Consider the following 22635-nt stretch of genomic DNA (forward strand, 5'->3'; position numbering starts at 1 on the left):
CTGAAATCTCTCAAAAACTTTGATAAAAGCCTATTTTGCTTTGTCAAGCCTGGGAATAAGCTTGAAACATAAAACCACGAAATACGTGGAAAGGGTGCAAAAGGGGTAGAGACTGAGCAGGAGTGTGGGAAAACACATGACGGCTATAGTTAACACTGCTGTGTGGTATATTGAAAGTTGCTATGACAGTGAATCTAGTTTCAGAAGTTTAATTACATATTTTTAGCATGTTGTCACTCTAACTTCTCATTTTTGGTTGACCATCGTTTGGTTAAAAGAGAGTATCTTTCCCACAATAGGAAGTTATTGAGCAAATGATAGAAATTAACATTTTTGTTTATTTATTGAATCTATCTTATTCAAAACACTTGGCGAGCATATAATACTTACGACTTGGTGCACACCGATGCCTCACATATTCAATCTGGTCACACGCATATTCAATCAGGAACACACGCACACACACGTGCACACGCACACGCATGCACACACTTCAAAAATTTTTTGTAGTTTTGTCAGTTTCACATTTTCAATGAAATATTTAACATTTACCAAAAAGATTACTTTGCAATATACCACTTCCCAAACTTGAAATCTTCTGAGCCCTCCTTCTTAGCCCATCTGTCTTTATACTTATTTGTGAATTCATGGCTTCTTGCCTTCAAAGTAAGATTCGACATGCCCAGTGAAAATCATGTGCTTGTACCTAGCAGTGGCATCGATTTCACCTATAACTGAAGAAAAGAGCCTAAGAGGTCCCATTGCTAAATTAGTTTCCACAATTTATGTTGTTCTCAAAAAGGCAATGCATGGAGAACCCTTGCTAGTCCTCCATCTGTGCACTCACGGACTGAGTGAAGAGTCTCTTGAGGTGGGGAGCCAGTTTTGCAGCCATCAAAACTTGTCCCTCCAGAAGTTGTCACTTCAGGTGTGCTGTACTCTCCGGCTTAATCTCCATAGAGATGGATCCACTTAGGGTCATCTCATGGGGACAGGATTTTACAAGGGTGACCATCCCCTATAAGATATCATTTTAGCTTTTTCTTTCTCCTGGGAATCTACCTCTATTATCTGGTCTCTCAGTTAAACTCTCAAACTATTATTTATTAACTCTCTGGAATCAGAGGTTTTGGGTTCATAACCCACAGAATTAGAATTCATGATTCAGGGGCAAAGCCAGAAAGACATGTGAACCAAATCTTAAAAAAAAAAAAAAAAAAAAAGAATTAATGAGAAGGTACAAGCCTTACCTCACCAAAGACTTTCTTGCAAGTTTAATTTAGGTAATGAGCATTTTTAGCCAGGACAGTGCCTTCCCACTCAGAAAACTCTTACATTTGGGAAGATTTCCCAGAGAAAAAAGACAATCTACAGGAATGGAGGGAAAAAAAAAACCACCTTAAAAACAGAGCTCCTTTACACTGCTTTGGATATATGAAAAAAAAGAAGAAAAAAGCCAATTTGGCTCTTACACTGCCCATGCATTCTTAGTTCCTCATATCGAAACCTTTTTGGCTTAGATTTCCAGTTCCAAATTCCCACGGAAATATTTTATTTTCAATGAAGAATATTCCTGGGGATCTAAGTTTTACAGAGTAACCTAATCATACTACCCAAACAGAAATCTCAGAACCCTGAGGAATCCTGGCTATCTGACTGTCCAGTCTTTCTTAAAGAGTCAAAGGAGGAGAAAATCTTTGTGTTTTTCTTTTTGTTTTTAACTAATTTTTACTCATATCATTTATTATGTCAAAACATTATACATTTCAAAAGAAGGAAACCAGGCATAAATCTAAAAATCAAATAGATACACCTAGAATTCCTTTCAATTCTGATCTGTACACAACTACCTTATCACAATGGTTCTAGAAATAAATGTTCTATATTCTTCTGCATTTTTCCTTTATATCATAGCCATTTTCCTAATTTTTACAAAATCTTCACATGTAAGAGAAAGTGCTGTATGAGAGAGGATATAAAGTAGCTAGAGGGGAAATCATATTGTAAGATGATACACTAAAATACTGTTTTTAAGCTTAATTCCTAATAACTACAGCAATTGGTCAACCTCAAAAACAAACCTACTAGTGTTTGCATTCTCATTTACTCTTTATTGGAAAAGAGATCTACCTCACTGGCCATCACTCCAGAGCATGTTGTCCGTTTTATGGTAATTCTCTCAGAATCAGGTCTGAGTGCTTTCTGCAAGGAAAAGTGCCAATATTTATTATTTTGTTGTTGTTGTTGGCAATGTGTCATAAGAGCTAAGTTTGATTCTGTATGTGAAATTGCTAAGTAAAATATGTAATCCATAGTCCCCCTCTTTTTTCTCCAGAACAAATTTCCAGATACACAACAACAGAGGGTTAACTGAAAACTTTCCCAATTTTTATACTAGTTCTTTCCAATACAAGTGCTCGCTTCTAAAAGAAAGAGAAGGAGAGGGGAGGAAGGAATACGTTCTGGCTGAAAATCTTCCAAATTAGTTACATTCATAGGGTTTCTCTTCAGTATGAGTTGCCTGATGCCTAATAAGTTTAGAGCTATTAATGAAAGCCTTCCCACACTGATGACATGTAAAGGGTTTCTCCCCAGTATGTGTTCTTTGATGTACAATAAGTCGAGCACTCAAGCTGAATGTTTTTCCACATTGACTGCATTCATAGGGTTTCTCTCCAGTATGAGTTCTCTGATGTTGAGTAAGGCATGAACTCTGCCTGAAGGATTTCCCGCACTGATTGCATTCATAGGGCTTTTCTCCAGTATGAGTTCTCTGATGAACAACAAGAACGTAACTCTGGCTGAAGGACTTCCCACATTGATTACATTCATAGGGTTTTTCTCCTGTGTGAGTTCTCTGATGCATAACAAGGTGAGAACTGCGGTTGAAAGATTTCCCACACTCGTTACATTCATAGGGTTTCTCTCCTGTGTGAGTTCTTTGATGTGCGACCAAGCTGAGAGCTCCAGCTGAAGGACTTTCCACACTGATTACATTCAAAGGGTTTCTCTCCCTGTGTGAGTTCTCTGATGGGCAACGAGCTTATAACTCTGACTAAAGGACTTTCCACTGATTACATTCATAGGTTTTTCTCCAGTATGAATTCTTTGATGTGCAATAAGTTTATAGCTCTGGATAAACGATTTCCCACACTGATTACATTCATAGGCTTCTCCAGTATGAGTTCTTTGATGTGCAATAAGTTTGTAGCTCTGCCTGAATGACTTTCCACACTGATTGCACTCATAAGGCTTCTCTCCAAGTATGAGTTCTCTGATGCACGACAAGGACATAGCTCTGGCTAAAGGATTTCCCACACTGATTACATCTATAAGGTTTCTCTCCAGTATGAGTCCTCTGATGAGAAACAAGGTGAGAGCTCCGGCTGAAGGATTTCCCACATTCGTTACATTCATAAGGTTTCTCTCCTGTATGAGTTCTCTGATGCGCAACAAGATGAGAGCTCCAGCTGAAGGATTTCCCGCACTGGTTACATTCAAAGGGTTTCTCTTCAGAATTTCTCATGTTTTGCACAAGGGATGAACTCTGGGAGGTTTTACTGTACTTATACTGACTCTTTTCAACAGGGATTCCCTGTTGTTCACTATGGGATACGCTGTGGTTCAAAACTTGCCCACATTCCTTAAAATCAAAGGGTTTTCCTCTTGCATGTATTTTCTCATGCATATTTAGGGGTGTCCTACGGCTAAAAGATTGAATATTGTTGCTAAATCCATAAGATTTGTCTTCTGTTTGAGTTCTTGTAAATTGAATAAAGTGAACACTCTGGGGGGGTTTTCTACAGTCATTATTTTCATATAGTTTCTCACTGTCATTAATCATCTCATGACTGTTCACAACAGAATTACGATGTAATTTTTTTACATGTGAGGCACATTTATGAAAATGATTTCTTATGGGTATCATCTGAGGTGAAAGGAGACTGGAATTCAGACCATTCTTCTCCTCAACTTCACTTTTGCAGACTCTTTCATGAGTAACAGCGTTCTTTTGAGTGAATGCTACTTTCTTCAAAAGTCTCTCTTGTTTTTCCTGTTGCCTCTCCAACCGGTCCTTACAAACCCAAACTTCTTCACATGAAGATAACCAAGGATCATCTCTTGTCAACCTTTCTGTCTTCACTCCACAAGGTGGTTCGTCATCAAAAATGCTCTGCTTTGATGTCGATTCTCTTCTTTCAAATGCAGTTGCTGAGTCTGGAAAAAAGAAAAATAAGACATCCTAGACAAAAAACGTTAGCACTGGAAGAGTACAAGAAAGCTGACAAGAATGTATACAAAATAGATGTGGGCTTGTTTTCAGCTATCATAAACTGGGTTGAGAAAGCAAAAAGGGTGGGGTGGGATGAAGCAGTAAGAAGAAAATTACCACAACCCAATAGTATAACAGGGCATTAAAATAAAACAATTTAATCTTAGTTTTACTAAACATGTAAGACTTCAGATGCCAAATCTAAACTCTGTATTCCAAAATAAGATCATCTATGCAGAACTACTTTGAAATCCTTAGCAAAAAAATAAAGGGTCCTTTCCACCCTCTTTAGTGCTAAACACATGTTCACTGAAACGGAGATTAGTGTCTACATTTCTCGGAATTTCTGGAGGCATGCAACTTGCTAGCAGTCTGTGTCGGGAAGACATGGGCAAACTACAATTGTGAACTAGGAGAAAGACTGGGGGCACTGTTATTCCAGAATTTCCTAAATGTCTCAGGGGCTAATGTGGCCCCATGGATTCCTGTGATTTTGAGTGAGAAAGAATGGAGGTTAGCTCAGAAGCAGAAGCCTGGGTGGCTGCTGAGTCAATCAGTGGAGAGTACCTGGAAAAGTTGTGATGTAGAAAGTTAACTAGGAGGTGAGAAATGAAGAAAAATGTGGCATGCCCTACAGGGATTTTTCAATCAACCTTCTATATATGACTTCTATGTGTCTGTTTCTCACATGGATCTGTGTGTTAGGAAGTTCTTTTATACTCATCCCCTTGCTCCAACTAGGAAATTGTGTCTGGTTTGAAAAGCTGATAGGGAAAGATACTGGACTTTGGGTGTTTGGGCTGGAGGCAAAAGACAATTACTGCAGAATTTGTTCCCGGTTTTTAGCCTTTAGGGACCATGAAGTCTGAACAAGCTCAAACCCAGGAAACTGTACCTTTTCTACCCTACAAATTAAAAATTAAATCTTCGCTAGGGAAAAAAAGCACAAACACAATCTATGTGTGCCCAAAGTCAACCTTATCTTTGAACTCCATGACTCTTAGTCAACAGAAACGAGAAATAATTTCAATATACAGACTTCTTTAAAGGGGACCGTATTCTTACCCCAAGATACCAAATCCTTGTGGTTCTCCAGGATCACACCTCTGTCCAGGGTCCTCTGAACATGCTTCAAAGTGTGCTCTTCCTCCCGAGTGAAGTCCACAGTCACAATTTTGAAGTTCGCTCCTTCCTAAAACAGGACACACATTCCTGATCATATCAGCTGGGCATCATTTCCTTCCAATGTTCATAGAGAAAGAAAAGTTTGACAGATGGAAGAAAGAAAACCCAATGGCCTGGAAATTGTCCTGAGACAGCCAGTGTTCAAAGGATTCTAGTCAAGGGTTACAGGTGTCTTCTAGGTGAGCCCTTTGGGTTTTGGATACTGGACCTATTTTTGTAACCCCACAGAGGAACACCAGGTAAGAACTAATATAAATTTTCTCTCCTGATCACCTTAAAGAAAATGCTTATTCCAATTACTCCAATTTTTGCTCTGGTGAATATAGAATCCCTACTTAGGAATTCCCTTTAAATTCCCAAGAAACTAACAAAACCAGGATCAGTAAACTTCTTCTGTCAAAGGCCAAAATGTAAATATTTAGGCTTTGAAACTATATGGTCTATTACAACTACAGCTCTGCTGCTGTAGCAATATAGCAGCCACAGTAAATATATAGATAAATGGGTGTGGCTTTATTGCAATAAATTTTACTTACAAAATTTGGTAGCAAGCCAGATTTGGCCCACAGGCTTTACTTTGCTGAAAGATGAAATGTGGACCTTAAAGAAGTATGGATTAAGAGCACTGCCTTTGGAAGGAAAAAGGGTTTTCTTACCTATAAAGAGTGTAAATCTGAATTTTTAAAAAATATATCTAATCTGACAATCTGGGTTTTAATGGTGAGTTTATTCTATTTCTATTTACTAGGCTTAATCATGCCCGGCTCATTGGGTTGCTGAGTGAATAAATTATGAAAATATATGAAAAGCCATTAGCAGAGTTTACTGAACAAAAAATAAAGGCTGGCAATTATTATTAGGATTATTAGGTCTAAAAACCCTGAAAAATGAAGTGACGTTCAATGTGGCCTTTATCCTGAACTCTTAGTCTGCAGATGACAGTTCTATGTGGTCCACACTCAAGAGCTACACTCGTAGGGCCTTTAAGAGAGACTCACTGTCATTGCTGCCATATAAAAGGGACTGCCTCCTATAAACAGCACAGACCTGTTTCCAAGATTCTTGGGCAGGAATTCCGATCCAAAATAGAAGTGCTGAGGTGATCTGTCCTTACCCGAAGGCAACGAAAGCCAGAGAAGTCGAAAGCCACTTGCCACTAGGCTTCTTAAACATCAGGTGTTATTAAGCTCTGGTTTGTGAATAGGACACAAGGTCTATGAGTCCCACGACACTCCATGCAAAAGACCGCTGCACCTGCATTTTTCTATGTTAGGGCCCATCAATTCCAACGAAAATCTCTTCAGTTTTTCATGATTAGCTCAAAATGAGATTGAGAAATGTCATTTGCAAACTGCAACCTGTGGTGAACATGGATTTATCGGTACTGTTTTCAACCTTGAATCCATGCTTCCTTTTAGTAAATATGCCTCTTTGCTATTTAATGTAGGTACCTTCTATATCAAGCTTGTTTAAATATCAAATAAACAATACTAGACTAGGTTAGTGACTGCTCTTCCCACTCCACCCCGGCTATTTGTTCTCAAAGTTCCATGGCCTGCTATGGTAAGACTCGCCCCACTTTCTTATCATTTGCGCAATGGTCCTTAGTCACTAGGTTACAATCCGTGAAGGCAGGTACAAGGTATTTAGACTTTGCAACTGTAACACCAGTGTTTAGCATAGTGTTGGTGTTTAGTAGACACTAAATGTACATTTGGTAAATTATTTCAATACATAAATCAATAGTATCAATAAACTTTATAATATATCAAAATAATTCTGGTCCAAATTGAGTTAATCCTTCTCCTCTCAACTGGACCTATCACACACCCTTCAACATATGGACATTAGTTTTTCAAACATCTATCCCCATTTATTCTCTTCTTCCTCTCACTTGTCACAAATTCTCCACTCCTCCAAATTCCTTCCCAAACCCTTCAACTATGCCCTCAGGAACTCATCTGCTATAATAATGAAATCCTACAGCTTCAACATCCTCATCAGATAGTCCCTCTACATCCCTGTATTCATGGAAACCTACCCTCCTCCTGTGGACTATGTCCTCTGCAGTCCTCACAGGCTCAGGGCGGTCACACCCTCCCATCCTAGAGGGCTCGGCATCAAAGGGGAAGGTATGAGTCGAGTCCTCCCAGTTACACTGAAATGCATGCCATTTACCTCACTTCTTGGAGCTGCATCCTACCAACCTCTTGAACAACCTCCCCATCCACTGAAGACCTATAATACCTACCTCCGATTTGAGAACTTGTGTTATTTTTTCTTCCACTGTCTATAGCATACATTTGTAGAGTTCTCTGATGACAATATAACACCTGACTTTACCAAAGCACTTACTGTGTGGCGTCAGGCAGTGTGCTATCCATGTAACAAACTTTCATTCGTTTAATTCTCACAAGGTCCCTGTGATAAAAATCTATTAGCAGCACCATTCTTCAGATGCAGAACTAGAAGTCTGGCGAAATTAACAGATGTGACTAATGTCAGTGGCTGGGATGCAACGTCAAGTCTGACATCAGAGGCTGTTCTCAGTCATCAATTCATTATGACTAGCCCAACCCCCAGACCCTAGAATAACTCTTCAGCACCCCGCTCTCAGGGTGGGACCCTAGATTTAACATAAAGTACTCCACCTCTTGAACCATCCACACAGAACCGCCCACCTGATTATATCAGATTATATTTTTTTATTACAACACCAGATTGCTTTACTTGCTTAATTACTTCCTTTACCCTTCTCATCCTATGATGGTTTGGGGCTATTACTCTATTGAAATGTCCACTATTTCTACCTACCAGTCTATATTCTCTTCCTTTCTAGTAAGTGTCTTCTGCATCCTTTCCACCTTAATTATTCAGTTCAGAGTCCATGGATCATTCATTTTAACTTTTCTATTTGATACATTCAAAATTTCTCCCAGATATTACCTAGTCCTATGGGACTTCCACTGAATGCACCTGGCTACAAAAACTAAACTGAATGTCAATCTGCCATTCTGAAAGCAGGTTACAAAATGCCCCGGGGGGGAAACCCACAAAAACAGCTGAAGAGAGTTATCAGTTAGTGGTCACTGTCTTGGAATAATCTTTTCAGAGCCACCAGAGGCCCTGATATATCTCCTGGAGCAGCCTGTTCTCCCATAATCCAAAATTACTGTTTTAAGCCTTCTCCACCCTTGTCGCACATCTCCATTCCAATCCCACACTCATGCCCAACAGGTAACTTCATCTGACTGTTCACAGCGACCAATCTGAGCCTTCGCATAACTCCCTCAGCCTCGTTCTTCCCTCTTCCTGTACAGAGCCAGTTGAGTCACGCATGGTTATAGTGAATTCCCCTGGCAATCATCGAGGACTCCACCTTTTAGTTTTATCACGTCTCTCCAGACTCTTAACTTGTTTTTCTCCACTAACTCCTTCCCGCGACCACTTAAATAGTCAAATCTTTTCGGTCCTTTTAAGAAAAAGACCCTCAACCTCCAATTCCCTTGCAGCTATGATCTCTCCAGTCCTTCACATGATAAGCAGATTTCTCGTAAAAGCGGTCCACTCTTCTCTCCATTCCTCACTTTTGACTCACTTCCCAGCTCGCTTCGATTTGGCTTATGCTACCAATCAGCCACGCACATTTCTCAATGTAAAGAGCCGCGTCCAACTCACCTGGGATGGGACGGCCAGTGACCCAGCATCTTCTCTCTCGACCTTGATGATAATCTCTTGAGGAAGGAGAGAGCTCTGAAAGGGCAAAACAGAAGAGAAAGAGGAAAATAAAGGGAGCTAAGTCACAGCTCAAAACTCTCATCGTGAGTGGAACAGCATTTGACATACCGCCTGTCTTAATGCATCTCGCCAACCAAACTTCTATTCTCCCCCACTGGTAAGCACAAGCCAGCCATGTTGAAAGGGAGAGGGGACAGATAGAGGGGCCCTGAAGCCTCAGACACAGGCATGAGGTCGCTGTGGACCTTCCAGGCCGGCCTGGCTACCAGATGAATGGAGCTAAGTCAGTGACACCGGGTACTATGCTGAAGGAAAGAACTGTCCAGCTGAGCCCTTCCTGAATTCCTGGAGCTCGGAATTGTAATTAAATAGGATGGAATAGAGCACGACCAAAGAATGATAAAGGAAAAGATTGACAAATCAATTTCATAAAATGTTTGGCAAAAAGAGCCACCGATAAAGGCACCATCAGTGAGAATCTATACTGTTAAGACTTCTTACAAATCAGTAAGAAAAAAGGAGCCTCAAAAGAAAAGTGGATAAAGGAAAATGCAATGCAACTCAACTATGAAGAAATAAAACGGCCAGTGAACGTACAAAAAGATGCTCACTTCTCTAAATCAGATAGAATCAAATCTGCATTTCTATAATTATTTATCTCTATATATTAGAGACCATAGACTCACACTGATACCTCCAAATGCAACTTGACACATTTTATTCTACCCTTTCTGTCTTCCATATTTGTACCTTCCTTCTCTGGCTCCCATTAACCGCTTTATATTTACTGATTTGCTCAAGCTCATGTAACCAAAATCCTGACCATATGAGAGTGTTTCTTCCTCCTGCTGCTGACAACTCCCCCCATGGTGGCCCACTGGTCAAGAGCTTCATACACTCTTGGTGGAAGTTTAAGGTGATACAAACTTCCTGGACTGGTAATCTATTTTTAGTAATATTCTGAAATAGTTTAAGACTCACAAGAAGTTGTAAAAATAGAAGGGAATTCCTACGTGCCCTTCGCCCAGCTTCCCCCAATGATGGTATCATACACAACCACAGTACATTGTCAAAACTAGAAAACTGATATTGGTACAATATTTTTAACTCAAGTATAGAATTTATTCAGATTTTGTCAGTTTTTAAAGACATTTTTTGCTTTTATTTTTGTCTTTAATGAAAATATTTAAAAATATATAATGTAATATCCAGTAAGTCTACTTGTAGGTATTTCTTTAGAAAATAATATAAAGTACACTTAGATGTATGTACAAGCAATTTCATTAAGGGTTATATTATCCTAGCAAAAACGGGAGGGGAGATGAAACATCCATTAGTAAGTGCCTGGTTAAATAAATTATGCTTCATCCAGGTAACTGAATACTATTTAGCAGCCAAGAGAAGAGAGATTTGCATGACCTGATACATATAATAACAGAAAGATGCCTATAATACATCGTTGAATGAAAAATTAAGAACAGCCTATCAAATATGAATAGGTTTTTATAGAATATAAACATAACAGAAAAGCCAGGAAGGACAAGCATTAAAAGCAGTTGTTTTTTGGAGAGGTGGAATTAAGGAACAAGTTCACTGTTTATGTTTTAATACTGTATCTATTTTTAAATGACGTTTTCCTTAATTAATCAGAAACCAGCAAAAATGTTTCCCTCTTGAAAAATTCCTTTGAAACAAGATAATTCCTTTAGTTTCTTGAAGTCTTTTTCTACAAAGTACAATAACTCAACCTGTCAAATGACAGTCCATTCAAGTACTCTTTGCTCCTTTTTAAATCTTCAAATACTGAAAAGCAAGTACTGTTGATTCTTGATTATCACTCAATTATTTAGAGTCCCTGTATTCTGAACTAAAAGGAAACAAACGATTATTGACCCTTTAATTACATAGGGGTTTGAGGTGCTAAACCCTGTGCAGTTGAAAATCCACATATAACTTTTGACACCCCCAAAACTTAGGCTGTCCCTTGGTATTCACATGGGACTGGTTCTGGTTATCAAAATCTGAGGATGCTCAAGTCCCCTGTATAAAATGGCATAGATCAATGCATCCAGTTGGCCCTCTGCATCCACGGGCTCCCAATCGTGAAGAGATATTAATTGAAAAAAACTCACGTATAAGCGGACCCATGAAGTTCAAACTCATTGTTGCATAAGGGTCAACTGTATTTTACTTTTCACAGATGTGCCAATTTCCCCCCTTTATCAACCTAGAGAAAATTTCACTATTACATTGGGAAGGATTATTAAAAATGGCTAGCATTAATGTGTTTAAAGTTGGAAAAAGATTTCTCCAAACCTAAAAAGCCCTCTCCGTATTTCCCAGCAGGTACTGAGGTTAACACAGAGAATGCAAAGAGCTGAAGCTGCACACAAAGAGCCGAAGCTGCACACAAAGGAAGCCCAGTGGGAAAGCTTAGCTACTATGTGGCCCGCCTTAAAATGTCTGCGTGGAAATTACAAAGCTCCAATGCCAAAGAAAAAAAAACAATAAATCAAAATGCATGATGTCAAAATAACGACAAAACTAGATGGTTCAAGCAAGCCACAAGTTTTGACCCTTGCGATACTGTGTATTATAAGAAATATATATATTTGGTCATTCAGATGACCAAAACATATTTCCCAGATATATTTGGTTTTCATCCACAGTTCCTGGCATACAGCTCCTTGGAATGTCCTCTCTTGTTATGCTAATGCGGTGACAATTGGAACTTTCGGTCCCACCTCAATTTGCAGGGGGAGAGAGAGGCCTGAGGTTGAACCAGTCATCAATGGCCAGTGATTACATAATAAAGCCTCCATAAAATCCCCAAAGGACAATTCCTCAGTCCTTTTGGGGGGAGGACTTCCACACTGGGGAGCCAGAATAATTCCACGTGTCACCATACTGGGCCCAAGCTCCATAAGGACAGAACTCCTTCATTCAGGACCTCACTCTATGGATCTCTTCATCTGGGTGTTGATTCATATACTTTAATATCCTTTGTAGTAAATCAATAATCCAGTGAGTAAATGGTTTTCCTGAGCTCTGTAAGCTGTGCTAACAAATTAATTGAACCCAAGGTGGGGATCACGGGAACCTCCGGTTCACTGCCAGTCGTTACGAGCACAGGTAATGACGTGGACTTGTGACAGGTGTCTGAAGTGGAGGGCGATTTTATGGGATTGAGCTCTTTATCCGTGAAATCTAATTCTACCTCCAGGTAGACAGTATTAGAATTGGGTTGAATTCCCGGATACCCTGCTAGTGTCAGAGAATCGCTTGTTGGTGCAGGGAAGCCTACACACAGACACACACATACACACAAACATGCTGGAACTGGGTGAGGAGTGCTGTTCGACCCCAATCTGCTAATGGATTCAACCATATCGTGGAAACCTGCTACAAAGAGAAATCAAATTCCTGACGCGTGATCACGCCAGACATGTCTTTTCTTGGTTGATGTTGAATTCTAATAATTTAGGGCCAGAAGGTAACTCATCTTATAATTTAAAAAATGCCTGGGAAATGAGAATTTTGTCAAGAAGGGAAAACTGCGAACACTAGACTGTAGTTTAAATTATTACCACTCATTTAGTTTTTTCTGTTTTGTTTCGAAACACCTAAGATCAGCTGAGAAACGATGCCAAGAACCACGTTAGAAACAAAACGCAATGTTTCTAACCCAGTAGGTACTCAGTAGAAAGAAAACTCCAAAATGTTCCTTATCTACAATTGCTAAAACGATTTTACTTGGGAAACATAGGTGCATCTTCTCTTTAAACGAAACCGTGTTCAACGCCTTTTAGTTTAAAAGTTTTCACAGGGAAAACAAAAGGGAGATGAGTTCTGCTCACAGTCAACTCTGCATCAAAAGTCGTAACCTGCCCCCACGCAAGTGGTCGATTCTATCATTTTATCTTTCTGTTTCTTAGCATCACACATGTCCCTTTGCTTTTTTATTCACCTTCCACTAGCGCGGATTCTGTGGTTTCGCTGGGCTTAAGTCAGTATCAACACACCATAGGCACTTCATAAATGTGTGTGGACAGTAAAACCACCGCCGAGAGAAGGGATATGGGATGTGCTACCTGAACTTTGGCATTTGTCCCTGTGGTCCCCAAAGGCACCAAATCATTGCTGAGCTCAAGTCGCTTCTCCAGCTAGAAGGGACCTCATTGGGCACCCTTCCTTTTCAGAAAATTCAAAGCATCAGCATCCAGAACCTACTCCCAACTAACTCTCAAAACAAAATGCTCAAAAACCATCTTGTCACAGAAGTGTGTGAGCACACACACACATCTACACTTTACATAATGTCATCTATCATTTGCTTAGTACGCTTAATAATACACAGAATGCTTCAACACAGAATATCTCACACGATTATCTAAACTTCTCTGAAGAAAGAGGTGATGTCCATTTCACCGACACAGAAATTAATGGTAATAAAGTTTAGTAAACTCATTTAAGCCCATGGAGTTCACCAGACGGTCCACGCACTGATTGCCTCCCCTTCCCACTGCCCCTGCTCAAATCTGCCTGTTCATTCAAGGCCCAGATCAAATGCCACTTCTTCCATGAAGTCTTCCCAGACAGCACAAAGTCTCATCTCTTCTTCCCTTAGGATTTCTTAGCTGTTTCTGTTGGCCCCTTACTATTCCAGTAAAATCATTCTCCTCAGATTATTTCTACCTCTAGATACCTCTTCTCTGGGTCATGGATTCTATACTGTAAGGAACTGTATATTTTTCAACTGTGGATTCTCCTCAAGACTGAGTGGGAGCACAACGTGAGTTACCTGAATTTAACAAGAGTATGTGCATTGTTGGGATATAGAAATGGAATAAAAAGTCTTTACCCCTACCCTACTTCTGTACGTTCTGGAGCATTCCTCTCCAACACACTGTCGACATTTATTTATTTTACAGCTTTATGGAGGTATACTTGACAAATAAAATTTGTATATATTTAAAGTGTATAATGTGATGTTTTGATATACATTGAGCTAATTAACACATCCATCACCTTACGATTTTTTTGCATGGTGACAACACTTAAGACCAACTCTCTTAGCAAATTTCAAGCACACAGTACAGCAGTGTTAACTTTTGTCGCCACGCTGTACATTAAATCCCCAGAATTTACTTGACCCTTTGACTAACATCTCTCCCATGCCATGTCCCCCATCGCCCAGCAACTGGCAGCCCACGCTCTACTCTGTTTTTATGAGTTTGACTATTTTAGATTCCACGTCTAAGAAAGATCATGCAGTATCTGTCTTTCTGTATCTGGCTTATTTCACTTAGTATCACTTCTGGAGCATTTTAAAATTGTCCTTTTTTTCAATGGTCACCTCTCCCTGTAATGAAGGTACATCCTCCTTTTCCTTTGCGTACTTTACAAAACTGGCACAGGAATCAGACTGGTGACTTCCACACAGAAAAGAGTTATAGGCAGAAGATAACTTCTCTTTGTGACATGGTTCTGTGACCCAGAGCAGAGGAACAGAGACAAGCAGAATTGTCATGGAGTAACCTGTCCCCTTCATAGTGAGCCCATGGTTGAATCAGATCTAGGACACTGCTGTTTGCTCACCGGTGAACCGAACTGACCAAATACACCACCCCGCCTTGGGAGCTTCTTGGGGCAAAACGAAGCTTCAGATCCAATCACACAACGATGCCTGAACTCAGCTCCCGGAGCGAGCTGGCTGGAAACCCTTTATCCTGGAGAGGGTCAGAATGTGAACTCTAATAGGCATCACAGCAGGAGGCTTTTCCTTCCTGGGTGTGTTTATTTCCCTTATTGCGGGCAGGTGGGGGGCAAAGGGCAGGGCTCGCATTTCAGCTCAAAGGATATGACACACAGGAATTCGAAGTTTCTTAATTACTGATTTGAGAGGGGAGAAACCAACTCCCCTGCCTGATTTTCTCAGAGATGCTCCTGACCAGTCTCTCTAGTTTTAATGCACAAGAAAACTCTCTCTGGTCCCACACCATCAGCTATGAATAATTCTCCCTTTCCTCAAAAATACATAACAGACCCTCCGCCATGGGGTCACTGACTTACCAATGACCTGCCCAGCTCTGAATGTTAAGACCGACAGGGGACAGGCGAGCCTCTACCATGCCCTCGGTGGGATTTTTGGTCTCAGCCCCCAAAGGCAGACAGGGCTCAGAGTCGCCTCAAGGCTTCCCTGTGCCCCCCGCCCTCCCCCCGGCCCAGTTGCTTCCAGGTGTGTGTCACTGAAATCTCTCAGGTGGTGTCCCAGTACAGTTTGTTCCCAGGTGGGTTCACTGGACTCATGTCTCTCATTCAAAGTCAAGACCTTGGTTCCCTTATTTCTCTCCCTGCTGGAGCTTTAATGAACAATCATCAGATCAAAACAACATACCTCTGCATCTTCTGAACGATTAAAATTAACCAGAGTACGTTCGGTTTGAGAAGCATAGTAGCCGGCCCCCAATGACCCCGCCTCTTGGTAGTCACACCCTTACATAGTCTTGGCCCACCTGGCACCAGAGTAGGATCTGTGTGACTAACAGATGACAGAGGAAGTGATGGTGTGTCACTTCTCAAATCAGATAAAAGACACTGTGGCTTCCATCTTGGTTGTATGCAATTAAGGGCTCCCTGTCCCCTCCTCAGACCCCTTTGTCCCAGATCACGTGCTCTGGGAGAGACCAGCTGCAAGGTCTACGTGGTGTGGGACCGAGGCCTCTCACCAACAGCCAGATGAGTTTGCAAGTGGGTCCTCCTTCTGACGGCAACGGCCTGGCCCCCAACACTGGACCCTCATCAGAGACCCTCAGCTCCAGAAACGTCCAGGGAAGCTGCTCACAGAACCTGACACTCAGAAATTGTGTGAGATACTAAATGTTGGTTGCTTTAAGCTGCTAATTTGGGGAGTATGCAACCACAGATAACTAATACAAGGAAGAAAATGTTTTTGCTTTTCTTATGCAGCTTTGGAATATACACGGCATACCTTTCTGTCTGTGAAAACAAAGTCGTCTTTCTCTCTGCCGCCTCGCACATGGCATTACACTGGTTAGGCAACCAGTACACATGAGATGGAAGTAAAAATTATAATAGACAGATTGCTAATTCAGTTGTATAACATACAAGAAAATGGCCAAAAGACCATTAAGAGTCCCAGAAAACACCCAAAGTTACTAGCTTAAGGTAGAATATCAATGGTCATATCAAAACACGCTGTGTCTGTAGTTTTGATAAAGATGTGAATGTAAATTTATACTTGCATTAACTCCCTTGAAAACTCTTGTGCATGTGTACATGGAAGCATAAACAAAAACATTTATAGCAGTGCTATTTGTAACAGCAAAAAGTTGAACACTAATATCCACTAATGGTAAATCCCAAAGCTTGTGGCATGCATTTAGAAGTTGAAATCTGGGCCCAAGTGTGCAAATTGGTATCGGAATTTCACTGCTCCCAGGACCTCAGAGTGGATGGAGATAGGGAATACGGGCGTGTGCGTGTGTGTGTGTGTGCATGTACACACACGCGCATGCACGCACTTCCACGTATTTCTACACCCACACATACTGAAAACCATGAGCTGCATCAGTACCTCCGACGCCTACTGACCACCACACAGTTCATTCCAGCATTCTCTCTTTCCCTGCCTGTGACAGCCCTGGCTCCCACGACCCGTTACGTTTACCTATCTGATCAACCCCCCTTTAAGTAACTAATCTCCCATCCCCACTGCCAACCCCTCTCCCACACAGGTGCTCCTTGGCCCACCTGGGCTCTGTGGCCCCATGGAAGGCCACCTTCTGCCAAGGGGCCGCCTCGCCCTGCTTCGGTTCTGATCCTGCCGGCCAAGCGCCTCTTCTCACGGACTCGCTCTCACACCCCCTGGACCTGGCCCCAGTGTGGATGCCCCACATATCCTGTCGGGCTGTGACACTCCACACCACGCCCTCAGGCGTGGCTGCCCTCGACCTGCTCAGGCTGTGACACGCCACACCGGGATGCGTCCCCACTCCCAGCATGGAGCGCATGTCGCCCTGCTCTGGCCCCGACACCCATGCTGGTCCATGCTTTGCATGGACACTCTTGTTGTACTTGGGCTGCCCATGCCGGGGCATCCCCTCTGCGGATGTGAGGATGCCCTTCTCACTTGCTCTGGCCCTGTCACCCCATATGGACACTTACCTCATCCCACTTGGGCTCTGACTCCCAATGCCACCTTCCTCACCCCGCTTGGTCACTGATGTTCCCACTCCTGGACGCCCTCCTCACCTTACTCAGGCTGTGACACCCCACAGCTGGGAGCCCTCCCTCAACTGCAGACGGCTACCCAGCTCTTCCCTCAGTGGCTTCAGGAAGGGGAAGGTGAAATCCCAAATTAACATTGTTAAGAAAGTAAATGTTTTCAAAGAACATCTGTAGGAAATCTGTGGTCTTACCAAATTTCACGTTCTTACTGTAACTCAGTGACCTCTGATTTCGCACTGCAGGTTCTCAATCATGCTTTGCAATCGCTCACTCTAGCGAAGCCGTGAGCTGCTGGCCCAAGGGGAATCCGTACCCTCAGGCCTTTTGATGCAGAATGCCAGATTCCCCCCAGAGAGCATCATCTGGGTTAAACAGGTGAGGAGATGCATTAAATGCACAGTGTGTGTCAGAAGCCTGCTGGTTAGGAGGGACCAAATGCCTCCAAACACTGCAAAGAAAGCTGAGACAGCCTCCCAGGCCCGGGGGGGTTGGGCCGTGTGGCCTGGGTGGGAGCGAGCTCTGGGTCTCCCAGGAAGGGAAGCTCACTCACCTGCGTGCAAGCCTTCAGAGGCCCTGGGGGCTTCTCTTCCCGCTCTTCCATCCTCTCCTCCAGGCACAGGCAGGCGCCTGAGGTCCTGAGCTGCAAGGAGAGAAGCCCTGAGCACAGCATCCTCGTCGAGGCCCAGTGCGGCATGACCCCCGGATTAGTATCTGCTTCCGGCATGCACATCCCACTGCAAGTGTGCTTCCAGAGGTTCCTGCCCAGATTCCGGCCCGAATAGCTGTGCATGCATCTAGAGTCCCTCGATCCCTCTCCCAAGTCAACACTCTGCATGGCCATCCTGGTTCCTCCATAATCTTGGGCCTCCAAACCTCATACCTGTAAGCCCACCTCACACCCAAACACAGCCTTTGCCCACCCCCCAAATATGCAGTACGAACCAGTTTCTCCCTATCTGGAACCCCCACAAACGCCCAGCACATCAAAGACATCCTACCGTGCACCCATTCATCCCCAACCTGAAACCAGCACCTCTTCCTCGGGCCAGCAGCTGGGCTCTGGGATCGATGGCTCCAAATCAGACTCCTTGACTAAATGCAGGGAGTGACGCAGTCCCACCCAGGATCCAACCATTCCATTCACCTGGCCCGACCCTCCAGCAACCTGTCACCGATTGCCTCCACCTCCCGCTCAAATAGCCAACCACATGCACAGAGCTCAGCTGCACGCAGGCCTTGGTCCCTTCACCATTTTGGGATCGACCGGCCCCTATCACAACAGCGCCAGCCCAGACTCCTACCCCAAACGTTCCTGGGCTCTGAATCTGCAGTGCTGACCTGGTCCCTCCACCCACCTGGGTGTCCTCAGGCCTGAATTGGCACTGGCGTGGCACCGGGTGCCTCCCAACAAATGCCAGCACAGGTCGGCCCCTGCCCTGCCCAGAATGTGCACCTCAGTTGTCTTTGTATCAACAAGGTGTTTCCGAGTCTGGACTAGATCAGCCCCCGGCAAATCCCACACTGCGCACGCCACCCCTACCCTATCTCTCCTTCTTACGCACCCCTCACCCCCAATGGGTTCTCCCTCAACTGGTATAGTGTGGGTCACAGTGCAGCTGTACCCTGAACCCACACGTTTCTTCCACCAACCTCCACAGCCCCTACTTGAGCCGCACCTGCCCACATTCCCGCCCAAACATCTTCCTAGGCACCTGCGGCATAAGGAGATCCTGCCTTTCTACCACCCTGAGCATCATCATGCTGTGACTGGGGCACCATCTACACAAAGACTCCAGCATGCGGTGTCTGAATACCCACCTCGGCCTCTGGCTTCTTACCCAAACACCCATGCGTGTGCATGGAGAGACCTGGTGCAGCCCACACCCACCTGGACATCCAGCCTCAGGCAGTACCAGGGTCCCAGGCCTACTCATGCCTCCCCATTCTGTCCAAATGCCAGCACATGTGCAGAGTGCAGATGGAGCAGCCCAGGCGCCTCCAAAACCAGAACCTGCAGCTCCAAACTAGGACCCCTAGGCCTCTACTCCAGCAGCCACTGCACAGGGGACATCCAGGTTACCTATTCTTGCCGGCATACACAGAGTAGGCTCATGCCGAGAACCTGCATCCAGGACCTGGGCCCTCCCCCAGCCTGTGAGTCTTGTGAAGTCCCTGCTCTTAAGACAAGAATCTGTATTTCCCATTCTGTGCCTCAATTTATCTGATACGAAAAGCACCCGCAAGCCTCTGTGAGGGTTCGCATGTGTCCACTGCCTGCTTGCCACCAAAACATCAGAACACCCAAACAGTAGCATGGGCACAGAGCTCCGGAATCAGCCCCAGGAGTAGAGCACTCTTGCCTGGGGATTGTCACGACTATGACAGACCAGCTCTCACAGGAACTGGGACCTTCCACTTCTTCCTGAGCAAACGTGAGCACCTGGTGCCATGCTGCATGCAGCCCCAAATCTGCAGCCCAGACTCTGTCCCTCTAACAACCTGCACACGCTAATGCCTGCAAGTAGAGTGGTTCTGGAACACCTGCTTCATAATCATGCCGGCAGCATCCTGCTTCCTCCCCCAGCAACCGTCCATTCAATGGCAGCTGTTGCAGCTCTGTCCTCCCAGGGAGCTGATTCTGTACATCCAACCCAGCATCTCCAGCAAACCTGATAGCCAGGGCTCTGCACAATACTACTTGGGTCGCAGGATTACCAGTCCGACTTTCTGCTTCTCATTCAGACACCCCCAGAGTACGCAGGGAGCGCTCTGTCCCTCCTTCAAGCTGGGAGTCTAGTCCATCACCCATCCCACTGAGGGTCGCTAAAGCAGCACTGCCTCTCCTGGGGCAAGAATCTGCAACTCCCACCGGGTCTCTCCACTACCCGGGGCGCCCCCAGGTCTGCCAGGAGAGCAGTGTCTGCTACAAAGTCCCAGAGCCAACGACCCAGAATCTCACTTCCCACCCGGTGCTTCCTACTCAAACACCTGCTGAGAGCATAGGGACAATGACACAGTCCCTCTCTTTCAGGAGAATCTGCAACTTGTCGACCAAGTGGTCCTCTGGACCAACACTAAACAGGTCCAGCCTCGGATGGAGACGCGGGGTCCTCAGGGTCCCTCGCACACCCGTGCAAATGTCCCACTGTCTTCTACCAATCTGGGCATCTTCGGGACCTAGACAAAAGCACCTGACCAAGAACCCGCGCACGCGCGCAGAGCACAGTCCCAGAATTGGCGGCTGCATCCAAATCTCCAGCAATTTTGGCAACCAAGGGCTGAAGAACCACTCGCGCAGACCCTGGATTGCCTACTCACACACCTAGCCCCAGCTTCCCTCCTAGAACCTGCGCATGCGCGCACGGCGCACCCAGCGACGCCCCGCCCCTCACCAACCTGGGCGCCCACGGCCTTGCCGCCCAGGCCGGGCCTGCCCCAGCCAGCGTCCGGCAGCGCTGTGGCAGGATGAGCTCCGTGAGGCAACCCCCCTGCCCTGATTCTGCCCACGACAGACTCGGACTAAGCTAGTTCGGCTCCCTCCCCGACTCAGCATCCGCAAGGCCGCTCGGGTTAACCGCCGAAAGGCCGAGATGCACGGCGACAGCAAGCGTCCGCGCGGGGGACAATGGCCGCGCTTCTGGCCGAACCCGGAAGTGCGTTTGGGCTCGGCGAGACGGAACTACAAGTCCCAGAAGCCTCGGTGGCGCGTGTGACGATGAGGCGGAGTGTCAACACCTCCAGGGAGATGGACGTGGGGCGCCGGGATCTGGGTCCCGCCTGGGGGCTGGACTGTGCGTGTCCGAGTTTGTGCGGGGCGCCGAGACGAAGAGTGGGACTGGGAGGCCGAGGACAAAGCACCGGCGCGTGGGGAGGGGCCGACTTGGGAAAGGCTGGCCCTGGGCCCAGCTTGACTCCCGGGAGTAGCCGTGAAAACGGAATCCGGTGGAAACCGCGGGGACCCCTCCTGGGCGCCCGCTGCTTGTCAGACGCTTGGCGCGCACGATCTCCTTTGGTCCTCGAGACCAAAGATAGTTGTTACAAACCCGTTACAGTACAGGGCGCTCCCGTCAAGCCCTTCAAGAATCTGACGGTTTTGTACCCCGCCCTCCCCCGCTTTCTCTTTGCCTTCATCTCCTGACCGTTTTCCCGGCTCAGCTCCAGCCGTGCTGGCCTTTCCACCCGTTCCAATAACTCAAGCAGGCTCCTACCTCAGGACCTCTGTATGTGCTGTTCATGCTGCCTCTACCAGGCCCTTTCTCTGAGGGTTTCCCTACCCTCTGGTCTTTGACTGGATGTCACTTTCTCATGAGGCATTCCTCCAACAACCATTGTAAACTTGCAAACAAATTTACTCCCCACGTAATTCCTGCCTCCCACCTCATCTGTACTTTTCCTCTAGAGAACTTTTCACTAACACACCTGGTTTACTGTCCATTTGCCTTCACCACTAGGATTTGAATCTATTTTGATTACTGCTGTATCCCCAGCATCTACGGTACCAGGCACATAATAGATGCTCAATAAATATTTGTTTTGTTTTCAATAAATAAAGGTTCCTGGCTATCAAACACTTTAAAAATCCAACATTTCATTAATCATCTCAATCACTCTGAGGAAATTAGGGTGTTTACTTCCACCCCCCTGGGGAGGGAGCAGAAAATTGGAGCCATGCTGTATGAAAATATGGTATGTTAAAGCTTTTTAAAAATGCTGTAAAAGCACTCCTGAAGTTTTCCTCACATAAATTCTGACATTTAACAACAACAAAGTTACTGCTATTTGAAATATAATCTCTAATCCCATATTTTCTTATAACTGGTTATTGTGGGGTTAGTTTTTGTTTGGTTTGGTTTTTGGTTTTTTGTTGTTTTTTTTTTTTTTTTGATATCTGGTTAACCTACTGAAATGTTATGATTATAGTATTCCATTTGATTCTCTTGGCTTTTCTAGTGAAATGATCATGTGTCTATAGACAATAATTTCATCTCTTCTTACCAGTATTTTAAACAAGATATTCCCTTTCATGTTGGACTGCATTGGCTTTCCAAGACAATATTAAAAGCCTAAGATCTCCAGCTGGCTCGCACGCTTCTCCCTGGCTGCTGTGTCCATCAACAGTGTTTGTCCATCCTGGTGAAGCAGCTATGGCATCCCCAGCAGCTGGGTCTCAAACCTTGGCCCTCTCATTC

The 22635-nt window shown here is 44.5% G+C and overlaps 2 protein-coding genes across 3 annotated transcripts; both read right to left on the bottom strand.

The window, feature by feature from the left end:
• Positions 1-318: 318 nt before the first annotated feature.
• On the bottom strand, positions 319-3074 carry LOC120605260 (zinc finger protein 180-like; the record flags this gene model as incomplete). The annotated part of the gene is given in 2 exon segments (XM_039866160.1): positions 319-2959; positions 2961-3074. Coding segments are annotated over 2 exon segments (591 nt in total), but the record flags the coding sequence as incomplete, so codon positions are not given.
• LOC120605259 (zinc finger protein 180-like) lies at positions 3074-20836 on the bottom strand. 2 transcript variants are annotated; one of them, XM_039866158.1, is made up of 5 exons: positions 18480-20825; positions 17997-18086; positions 9137-9211; positions 5339-5465; positions 3074-4218 (listed from the first exon to the last, which is right to left on the bottom strand). In XM_039866158.1, exons 1-5 carry the CDS (start codon positions 18579-18581, stop codon positions 3245-3247), a joined length of 1368 nt encoding a protein of 455 aa, XP_039722092.1. In that variant the 5' UTR covers positions 18582-20825; the 3' UTR covers positions 3074-3244. The 2 variants fall into 2 exon arrangements, with proteins under 2 accessions (XP_039722092.1, XP_039722093.1); XM_039866159.1 differs by having other exon boundaries at positions 4107-4243; positions 18480-20836.
• Positions 20837-22635: the final 1799 nt, after the last annotated feature.

The sequence above is a fragment of the Pteropus medius genome, unplaced genomic scaffold (genome assembly GCF_902729225.1).
Source record: "Pteropus medius unplaced genomic scaffold, Ma_sr-lr_union100, whole genome shotgun sequence".
In the NCBI taxonomy this organism is placed as follows: domain Eukaryota; kingdom Metazoa; phylum Chordata; class Mammalia; order Chiroptera; family Pteropodidae; genus Pteropus; species Pteropus medius.

Excerpts from the sequence above, each read along its gene's own strand:
- LOC120605259 (XM_039866158.1), bottom strand. The coding sequence starts at position 18,581 with ATGGTTGGATCCTGGGTGGGACTGCGTCACTCCCTGCATTTAGTCAAG. Across the intron at positions 5,466-9,136 it reads CACTGGCCGTCCCATCCCAG|GAAGGAGCGAACTTCAAAAT; the intron begins GTGAGTTGGACG and ends GTCCTGTTTTAG. Across the intron at positions 4,219-5,338 it reads CAAGGATTTGGTATCTTGGG|ACTCAGCAACTGCATTTGAA; the intron begins GTAAGAATACGG and ends TCTTTTTTCCAG.